Source organism: Miscanthus floridulus, chromosome 14 (assembly GCF_019320115.1).
Source record: "Miscanthus floridulus cultivar M001 chromosome 14, ASM1932011v1, whole genome shotgun sequence".
NCBI classification, from domain to species: Eukaryota; Viridiplantae; Streptophyta; class Magnoliopsida; order Poales; family Poaceae; genus Miscanthus; species Miscanthus floridulus.
Window position 1 is genome coordinate 27332407 of NC_089593.1, and position 10821 is coordinate 27343227.

General features: G+C 47.5%; 1 protein-coding gene across 1 annotated transcript; it reads right to left on the reverse strand.

The window, feature by feature from the left end:
• LOC136506084 (uncharacterized) lies at nucleotides 1-4853 on the reverse strand. Its single transcript, XM_066501209.1, has 4 exons — nucleotides 4468-4853; nucleotides 1461-1557; nucleotides 1277-1336; nucleotides 1-323 (listed from the first exon to the last, which is right to left on the reverse strand). Exons 1-4 carry the CDS (start codon nucleotides 4788-4790, stop codon nucleotides 243-245), a joined length of 561 nt encoding a protein of 186 aa, XP_066357306.1. The 5' UTR covers nucleotides 4791-4853; the 3' UTR covers nucleotides 1-242.
• Nucleotides 4854-10821: the final 5968 nt, after the last annotated feature.

Below are 10821 nucleotides of genomic sequence, written 5' to 3' on the forward strand. Positions count from 1 at the left end.
CACAAGCAAAGATATAGGTTACACATAGCCACAGGCCACAGGTACTAATTTTGCATGTATTAACTCCATTGAACACTGGGTTTAAATTCTACGAGAGACATGGGCACATGGCCAATGCAATAGGAAATGCCACTAATGGTGACCTAAGTTACGCGTACACCATACACTTTGAAGGTTACGAGCTTAGCTTGAAGATTTCAAGCACAAAATAGTGTCAACCTGCCATAGCCAGCCAACATGATTTAGGAGATTTTCTTGGCGATGTCCTTGATAACCTTGTCCATGTCGAGCTTCTTCATTGGTGCGAAGGGGCGTGGCATGTTCTGTGCATCAAATGCAGTTTTAAATAAACCAAATGAAATCATGTGGATGTCATCATTATGGTATTACATGCAAAGATGGGCTATCCCTACTGTTTTCAGAACGTCATGACATCTTAGATGGTGCAAACTACTATTTATTCATCTTAACCTTTCTAACGTTCTTCTAAGGAACAATGTATAGCATGGAATGAAGCCAAATATCTAGCAGGAGTGCAGATTTGGTGCCCAGGGGGCTGGCGCCCTCCTTAGCTAAATACTATGTTGCAATGTTTCAAAAATCATCAGAAAAATCATGTATGCAGTACACATAAAGTTAAATATAGCCGCAACAATTTAGTTTGAAATCAATCCTAAGATGCCAAGAAACAAATTAGACAAGCAATCAACTTGGCACTGTTCATCATGTGCTGACATTGACACTTTTGTTTTTTATTCTCAGAATCAAAGATGAATTTCAATCTAAATTGTTGCGGCTACACTTAACTTTAGGTGTACTACATACATGATTTTTATGATGATTTTTGAAACATTGTAACAAGGTATTTTAGCTAACGAGGGCGCCAACACCCCTAGGCGCCATATGATTTTCCATATGGCAGAATGAAAAGAAGTACAACAATTTGGTAAGCTGATACTGAATAATTTAAATGTATGCAACTTTTGTTTGGAAGGTTTTATCATAAGTAACACAGTGGACAAATGGTTAGCAAAAATGGTACATGTTTGAATTTTGTATTTTAAAGTCAAATTTTATGAATCACTCTAGTATGGGATAATGGGCTGTGCTGTCTGAGGCTAATTGCTATGCACAAAAATGTGTCAAATGTTACCATGAGATCATTAGATAGAATTTGGCATAGGCCTCAGATAATAAATAGCTCTAAAATAGACAAAATACATATAGCACACTGAGAACCTATATGATTTAGGAAAATGACAGTTAAGAATATTACCAACAATGATATGAACACTTCGCCACCTTCTTCACGTATCTCAAGGCAACCACGGCGTGGCTGGGGATTAAAAAAAACAGTATAATGGCCATCAAGAAAGTAGGATGTACATGGAAGCTGTTTTAGGGTATCACACAAACCCACGGTTTGGCAAAGATCATGACGATTAACACAGTATGGATACCTTCTGAGGGTTGATTATCACAGACACCCCCGGAACAGAACTTTCCAGGTCCTCCTTCACCTTCTGAGCTCGGATCTTAAACTGTCTGCATTGAGTGCTATAGAATAGCAGAAAGAAGAACTATAACCAAAGTTGCAGCTCAGTATCTCTAAATAAAGTGCATTGACAGGAATAAATATATTAAGAACGATGAAACAAATGGAAGCCTTCAACTAATGAAGGCAACTATTCCTTGCAATGTGTTGTCCCCGAAACAAAATTTGCTGACATGTGACCTCAAAAACAATGTTACAGAAGGTGCTAGGCACTAGACAGGCAATACAGACTGCTAAGTGACAAGGCAAGCCTTCTTGATTGTACTTTTTGCATGTTAAATGAAGACGCGCGCGCGTGTGTGTGTGTGTGTGTGTGTGTGTGTGTGTGTGTGTGGTGGGTGGAGGGGGGATTCAGAGATGAGAGCAAAATAACAGAGAGAACAGGGAAATACATAGAGAAAATGCCTAGGTGTCAACAAAACGGTATTACTCTGCCTAGCAACTAGGCACTGCCTAACTTCCCTTTTTTAAACACAGATCCATAATGCTTAACTTCACCCAGATTTGTTGCAAAGTTTAATGCTAATAAAAAACTCTATTTTGACTATTAAACTTGCTGACATGCAAGACCACAGGAGAAAGAAACACTACCTACTTTTTTTTGGTTTATTATCCACACAGCAGGGGAAACTGTGACAATATACAGAAGAGGAAAACAAGAAGTTTGATAACCACCACACCCTTTTCCAATTTGAAAAAAGTTCGTATTTTCCCAGTTTTGTCCACCTAACAAAAAACTCATACATAAAAGAGTAACCCTACATTAAACCTACTCCAGGTTCCCAGCAGTAAATAGAATAATCCTCCAATCTTCTGTTCTACAGAAAAAGAAATGGAACCCCGTTTCCTTTGTTCCAAATAGAAACTATCTACTGAAATTGGTGAACTATATATATATCATGGGAAAACAGGATAACAAGGTTGAGATAACAGAATGAAAATGCTATGACTAGATCAAATCATCATAGAATCTAAAAGCAGACCCAATTTAGCCAAATATACATTACTATTTCAAATTCACCATGCATTTCAGCAATGATGTATTCAATTTTTTTTCAAAGACTTGAATAATAAATTTGAGTAAACTTCAAATAAATGTTCTAAGATTGGAAATCTTACTGCAGAACCTACATCCATATCATGCAAATCTGGACATTAAAAAACAAAATCACAAAAATACACCCATCTTCTTATGCTACCATATTGCAAAACTAAACATTTTTCCGAAACAACATAGTAAGCTGCTGAATGAGAATAAAATTTAGTTTTGCAATATGACCTGATAAAGTGGATAGATTCTATAAACTGCAGTTCTGTGACACTAATGACCATAGAAGTGTAGTTTGTAAAATTGGATGAGAAACTGTAATCTGATGACAGGTGTCATGGACTGGGCTGACATGTGGCCATGTGGGCCAAGACCGGGCTACCTAAGTGGGCTGGGCTGAAGGACTCTAGCTACAAAAGCAAGGAACAACGTTCAGAGACAGGATCGAACAGAACGAGAATCTTGAGTCATCTTTCACCTCTCACCAAGAACCTCTCCCTGCTGTTCGTACTTGTTATCTCTCTGACTCTTTGCTTCCTCTACCCAATTCCCTTTTATTCCCCTAAGATTGAATCCCCAAACAATCAAATATTGCTGTAACTGTGATTTGGCGGTCTAGGACTGTGACAACAGGTCTCTGAAATAGCATTATTTTTAAAATATACTAAAACTTATACAAGAAATAAATAATTTCTTGTAGTATATATAAGAAAATATTATGAAGGGCGGGCCTGGTGCAAGCGGTAGAGTCTTACCGCCTGTGACCGGAAGGTCCCGGGTTCGAGTCGCGGTCTCCTCGCATTGCACAGGCGAGGGTAAGGCTTGCCACTGACACCCTTCCCCAGACCCCGCACAGAGCGGGAGCTCTCTGCACTGGGTACGCCCATATATAAGAAAATATTAGATGAAAGGTCAAAGCAAAACATCTACAATAGAAAGGAAATAGGCAAGTCCTTGCAATTAACCAACATGACCAGTCAAATAAAGTAGGACGCTATCAAAATACCAGAAAGTTTCTACAAACATATTTCAAGGACCATATCAAGGTCAGATCCTAGCTAGGGATTCAACAAACCTAAGCATTGTAAAATTAATTATTAAGATGAGATTATAGATAACACAGACTAGCTATTACGAAGTGAGATTAGATTGAAGATGGTAGTGAACCTGTTTTATGTGACTATGGACTAGCTATTACAAAGTGAGATTGTCTTGAAAAATAGAGGTGATTTTTATAGCCTGCAGACATGAGAAATAAAAAATGTGTTTGGATCAGTGACATTGCATAGCCTGCAATGGATAGAGTTGCATACATTCTTCATCTTCAAAACTATTTTAAAAAAAAAATTAAGTCCATTTGTTGTTCCTATGAAAACAATAAAAAGTACACAGGACAACTTACTTCCTCATATTGTTTGTCAATGTAAGGCCCCGTTCGTTTTATCAGGAACGACTGGCAGGAAGAGTTCCTGGTCGGAATCGCTATTTAATTTGTATAAGCTTTCAGTAGATGGAATGATTCCTGGCGTGGTTTTGCCTGAACCGAATGGGCCCTAAAGAATGTGTATTCCAACTTATATTGCATTAATCACTGACGACACCTCACAACTGCAAAGAAAAACAAGCCCACACCACATATTGTCTGTTCCTTCCAATTTGTGTTTATCACTATATATTCACCCGCTTTTCCTTGCTAAAAGACCAGCATATCGTTGTTCCTCCGGCAGAAAAAAAAATAAGGGAAATCAAATGAGAACAAAATAACCTAAATCCCATCTTTTCCCGTGTCCCCCCAAAATCATCTGTTATCTCTGTCAGCAGCCAAATCACCGCATATCCGGAAAGTACACACGAAGGCACTCACCAGGCCTCGACAATGACACGCTTCCCCCCTGCCACCGCATCACCCACATCCTCCTCCTCTGCCGCTGGCGCCGCCGCCTCGGCTTCCTTCTTGCCTGTCTTCCTCCCCTTCGGCTCGGTGGCCACCGTCACCGCCTCGACTTTCTTGGCTCTCTTCCTAGCCTTCGGCTCGGCAACCGCCGCCTCGTTTTCCTTCTTAGCTGGCACTGCCTTCGCCGGAGCAGGCTCCGTTCCCCGCTTCCCTGCAGCAGCCATGCTCCGCGTCTTCCTCGGGGACCCCGCCGCAGGGGCAGCCGTCGCTGGGGACTTGCGCTTGGGAGGCATCGCTGGGTGGGTTGGCTCGCCTCTCCGTGCACTTGCTTGGGGTTTCGTGTCGCGGAAGTGAGAATGGAACAGAGAGTAATAGAGAAGGCGGAGGGGAACGGGAAAAGGCGCGGGAGAAAGGGATTTTTCCCGCCAATAGCAAGTGAGGGTGATGAGGTTATGGAATCATGGGCTCTTCTTCGGCCCAGTCTTGCAACGGGGTAGGTTCGGATCGGCTGGAGTGTCTGTACACCTAAAATCGAAACTTGCACTAAAACCCGAATCCGAAACCGAAACCAATTCGGGTGAAAATCTATCCCAAAACCTAGGGATCCCGAAACCTGACGGATAATCTGAAACCCGGAAAAAAATTCGCAAATCCACAGCCGACGCCTCCCCAATCCAGCGTGCCGGCGGCGTGCGCCGGCGGGCGCCTGCTGGGTGTGCCCGCGCCGTGTGCCTGGCGGCGCCGGCTGCTGGCAGCTAGCGGATGCGGGAGCAGGGCCAAGGAAGCCGCCCGTCGCCGAGGACCGAGCGCCGTGCCGTCGTGAGGAGCCGCCGACTGGGGCACTCCGCGTCCGTGACCGAGAGAGAGAGGGCGACTGCCAACTGGAGGAGTAGAGGACTGGGGAGCCGGCAAGGTCGCGAACGGGATGAGGGGAAGCACCAAAGCGGACGAGCCGCCGTCGCCCGTTGGGTGGGTGCGGCCACCGTGCTCTCGTGCGGGGTGCGGGGAGTCGGGGACGCGGGGTGCCTAATTGCGCTACGCCTGGCGCCTGGTGGGATGCGGACGCGGGGCTGCGGGTGCGGGCTGAGCCGCTGACGCTAAGGGATTGAGGAATAGATGAGGATTTCAGGCTTATATATTTAGGGTTTTTAATTGGGCTTCTAATGGGCTGATTCTTTTGGGCCCGATGGAGCTCCACGGGTGAAATTGAGGATCCGCCCCAAACCCACGGTATTTCGGGTATCCGAACCTTAAACAGCCTGTTCGGTTGGCTGGTTCGTATCGTTGCTGGTTCGTGAAGAAGTACTGCTGGCTGATTTGTGTGAGAGAAAAATACTATTCCGGCTGAAAATTTACGATCGTTTACGACAAGCCACAGCCAAACGAACAGGCTGAAAATCCATGGGCAAAAACTAGACACCAAAACCAAAACCTACAGACCCGAAACCCATGGATATCCGCCCGAACCCGATCCGCTGCAGGGGCGTAGATGCACGGCGGGCCGCCCCTGCTGGGTTTCACAGATCGCTTCCGCAGGCGCGGGAGCAACGGCCGACGAGCACGCGGACATACAGAGGCAAACAAATTTGCAGGCTTGCTGCACTGCAGCACAGTTATCGGCGTACATGCACTAAAACGGCTGTTGAGTTGCACCTAATCTATTCCTTCTTCTCTAATAATAAGAGGCAAAATTTCTGCACCCAATAGTTTTTCGTCTAATCTAGTCTCGGTCATTATAGAACCGTCTGTTTTTCTTTCTTTTTTTTTTGAGTGGAATACATTTCCATCCGAATGTTCTTTTCTGGGTTTTTTTTTGTTTCTTTCTGTTTTTCTCCCTCAAATAGAAACCCACGTTCGGTTGTGTACATGATTTTTTGTCTCCATTTTTTATAAACAAAATAAATAAATAACAAATATAGCCTCTCTCCCTCCAATATCCAAATACCATACAAATCCCAAATATCATGTAAATCCAAATCAAACGACCTCAATAAGGCAACAACTCCTCAAATCAAATCAATAAATCCATTGTTTCTTCTTCCTTTATTCTATCATAAGAAGAAATCAAGAACTCCACACCAACGGGCGTTGCTGAGCCCTGGTCGTCGACGAGGTGGAGGTGTGAAGTTGAGTGAACGAGTTGCCCCTTAGGGTCTCGACTTCATGTTAATATAGGCCGGGAACAAGCCCCCATGTGGCTTGTACACAGTTAGGATTACAACAAGATAAAGATCACAACAAGATCTATCTATCTACTTGAGATACAAGAAAGCAACAGAATACCATATCTGCGCTAGGTATAGAAACCGTGATCATCTTAACACCCCCTCTCAATCTCAACCGGCCACAAGATTGAGATTGCTCCTAAATTGGATCAATTTAGCTAATGGTAAAGATTTTGTAAACCCGTCTGCTTACTGATCACCTGAGCAAATATGTCTAATGTCTAACAACTTTTGAGCCACCCTTTCTCTGACAAAGTGGAAATCGATTTCAATATGCTTCGTCCTTGCATGAAATATAGGATTTGCTGATAGATACGTGGCTCCAAGGTTGTCACACCATAGCCGAGCCGTGGAAGGGTGCTGAACTTTCAACTCTGTCAACAATCTCTGAACCCACAATGTCGGTGCAGAATGTGACCAACTAGTGAATATTTATAGTTTTGCCGTACGTTGTGATCGGAGGTGGCCTAGCACTCAATGACACAGGGTTTATACTAGTTCAGGCAACGTGTTCTACGTCCAGTCTGAGTCGGTCGGTGACTTTATTCCTGAGCCCAGGTGCTCGAAGTCTGCAGTGGGGTTACAAACGAGAAGGAGAAAGATGGGGTGTACAAGAGGTCCGGTCGGAAGGGCCGAGAGCGACTGGAGCTACGTTATGGGCTAAGTGTTCAAGCGTGTGCTTGAGGTCCGAACCTGGTGGTTCTGTGGTTGTGGACTAGAGAACTTGGTTGACCTAATGAATCTGAGAAAGGCTCTTCAAAGGGGCCCATAGAGAGAGAAAAGCTTCTCCTTTGTTGGAGGGAGCGCATCCCCTTTTATAGATAAAGGGGATGGTTTTACAAGTGAGGGTACGTATGCTACTGAGCTTTGTTGCCCATGCCGGCGGGTACAAGATAATGGTAGGTGCGTACAACACTGTTGATGTTACTGTAGAATGTCAGATGCATGTAGGAGGTTGTGTTTGCCTTCTTCAGGAATGGTAGACGTCGGTACGTGTAGATACTGTTTGATGCCTAGAGGCATGTGAGGAGTGTCACCACATTCACCCCATACGGTAAATCCCGGCGCCCACAACACTATCGGTACCCGGAGGCACGTGGGGGGCCTTACCGTACGGGAGTTTTAACGGCGCCTACAATACTGTAGAGGAAAATGTCAGCGCCTATAATACTATTTGTGTCAGGGTGGTTGTAGAGTACTGTTTCTACAGGTGCACAAGGTATGGTCCCTGGTATCGTGGTTTGACTTGTGCGCCCTGGCTTACTTTCTCTATTTGTCCCCTGGTTCCTTCCGAGCGGGCGTCCCCGGTCGGACGGCTCCAGCCGGTCCTGGTCGTGCCAGCCGGAGAAGAGTGTTGAGCAGGGTTCCTGCGGCCCCCGGTCGGAGACGCGGGGTCGGAGTCGGGAGTAGCGTTTTGGGCCAGGCCTTCCGATTGGAGAGGCCGTCCGGAGGCGGTCGGAGTCCAAAGCGAGCACTCCGGTCGGAAAGGTGGGCCGAAGTAGTCGACAAGCGGGCGCTGTTTCTCTTCGGCCAGACCTTCCGGTTAGTGACTGGTCCGCCCTTTCGGCCTGTCGTTTTAGACCATTGGGTCGGGCCATGAGTTGTGTGTTGTCTGTTTGGGCTGAGCTTTGGCGTGGAAGCCGGTCCCCGAGGGACCCCGGGTTTATGAACCCGACAGGAGCCCCTGAGCCCTTGGGTGATTCGGGTAGAATCATCCGGGGGATTTTATTTTTGACGGCGGGTGCGCGCGAGTGCACCCGAGGGTGTAGCCCCCGAGCCCCTGGGCGGTTCGGGCAGAACCGTCTAGGGGTTGTTCGGTAGCGGGCGTGTGTGCGTGTTTTTAGTTGGGACGGAGTTTGTTTTAACCAAGGCATTGTTGTGCAGCCGAGGTGTTTTTAGTTGTTTTGAGAGTTTTTGAGACAAAAGCTCACTGATCCTGGCGTTGGTGCGCGCCATGAGATCGGGCGAGGAAGTTAGTTTGGACGAGACAAAGCTCACTGATCCTAGCGTCGATGCGCGCCGTGTGATCAGGTGAGGAAGTTAGTTTGGACGAGACAGAGCTCACTTATCCTGGCGTCGATGCGCGTCGTTGGATCGGGTGAGGCGGAGCCGTGGGGTGAGATCGGGGTCACGGACCTAGGTGCTTTAGAGCGCAGATCGGGGTCGCAGACCCTGGAGTTTGGAGCGTAGTTGGAAGCGTAGTCGGATGGGGCGAGATTGGGGTCGCAGACCCAGGTGTTTGGAGCGCAGTCGGAAGCGTAGCCGGATGGGGCGAGATCGGGGTCGCAGACCCAGGTGTTTGGAGTACAGTCGGAAGCGTAGCCGGATGGGGCGAGATCGGGGTCGCAAACCCAGGCTTTTCGTATCTTGAGCCCTCGAGCCCTGTCGAGCCTTAGTGGGGGTCGGTGTGAGTGGTGTGCGTTACCCCATCCTCGGTTCCTCACAACTAGAGGGGCTGAGTTTTGTTGCTTGTCCTGATCGCTCGGGCTCGAGTGACGTGCTCGGTGAGATCGCTAATGGGTGTGATCGAGTGGAATCCGGGTCCGTCGTTCGTGATGGGGTCAGCATAGCCCTCTTGTGACATTCCACTACTCCTTTACCTGCAACCCGGTAGATGCCTGGGTCATTCCGGAGACCGACCCGGGTGGCCTAACGGCCTCCCCTCGATGGAGATTCTGTGGGCTTGGCGAGAGGTTCAGGATCGAACGAGAAGGTTGAGATGACCCAGTCTGCCAGACCGGGCGAGGGCCGCACGGGGCTCATCTATGATTTTCTCCCCTGGCTCTATTGATTGCTCATGTCGAATGAGGCAACCGCCGCTTCGTGACGCAACACGGAGCGTTGTGATGCATTTCGCTGCACGTGCGATGCTTAGTTCCCGAGCCCCTAGGCGGTTTAGGGCCCAAATCGTCCAGGAGGCACGGGCGTATGGATGTATAAAATGATTATAAGGAAATAGAGGGTTTGTAGTTTTTACCTTGGTGATTTGAGTGACGGGGTTTGGAGAGCTTCAGTCGGAAACATCCGACCGGGACCCGTGCTTCGTCGTTCGTGACGGAGTCGGCATGGCCTACATGGGGCGCCCCTTCGCTTCCTACCTGTGTCTCGGTGTCTATCCTGAGTGATTCGATCGACTTAGGGGGCCCGATGATCTCCCCCGACGGAGGTCTCATTTGGGTTTTTTCTAGGTCTGGCCTGGGGAAGCGGAGAGCCCGCTGCACGTGGTGACGCTTCGTCTCTCGCGCCTGGTCGTGCGGTAGTGGTGGGCCGTACCCAGACCATGTTCTGCCTGACCGGGCGACGCTCCATCTGACTAGGCGTCGTTCTGTCGGTCAGTGTGCGTCCCATCGTTTCCTATCCGTATTGAATGGGGGAAGGGAGAGAGTTTTTCGTTCTGATCTTTTGCCCCTCTTCAGCTGTCGCGTCTCCTCCTTAAATAGGGGGGAAGGGGGGAGCTTTTTGTCGCAGTTCTTTACCTGTTCTCCAACTATTGTCTCTCCTCCTTCCTCCTCACCGAGAGTGCCTGTATGCCGCGGCGGTTCCTAAGTGAGAGAGATGGTAAGCGAGGGGAGGACTTACAGATCCTTTTGTGAATCCGGAATGCGATGTCGAGCTGGAGGCTGCCCGGGGCAGTGTTGGCCATCTTTGCCTGAGAAGGGGCGGCTTCCGTCTAAGGGGGTGGTGAAACGACCTAGGATGCCGCCTAGAGGGGGTGAATAGGTGTTTCTGAAAAATCAACACCTTTAAAAGCGGAAACGATTAGTAATAGGAGTTTCCAAAATGGAAACTCCAAATCAGAGTAATATCACCCCTCACAAGTTAGCCACAAAGTATATAAAAGATACTAGATAAACCTAGGGAGCCAAACAGCTGCAACCAAAGAGTTGAATCAAAATGCACTAGTCAGCTAATGTCGGAAGTCCCGACAGTTTGAGTTAGAACTTCCGACGTGTCAGAAGTCCCGACGTTTGGGTCAGAACTTCCGATGTGTCAGAAGTCCCGATAGTTTGGGTTAGAACTTCCGACGCAAACTGTCAGCACTTCCGACCCCTATGGGAAATGAACTACAAGTGCTAAAATGAACTTTGTGATGCCGATA

Excerpts from the sequence above, each read along its gene's own strand:
- LOC136506084 (XM_066501209.1), bottom strand. The coding sequence starts at position 4,790 with ATGCCTCCCAAGCGCAAGTCCCCAGCGACGGCTGCCCCTGCGGCGGGG. Across the intron at positions 1,337-1,460 it reads TGATAATCAACCCTCAGAAG|CCACGCCGTGGTTGCCTTGA; the intron begins GTATCCATACTG and ends TTTAATCCCCAG. Across the intron at positions 324-1,276 it reads AAGTGTTCATATCATTGTTG|AACATGCCACGCCCCTTCGC; the intron begins GTAATATTCTTA and ends TTTGATGCACAG.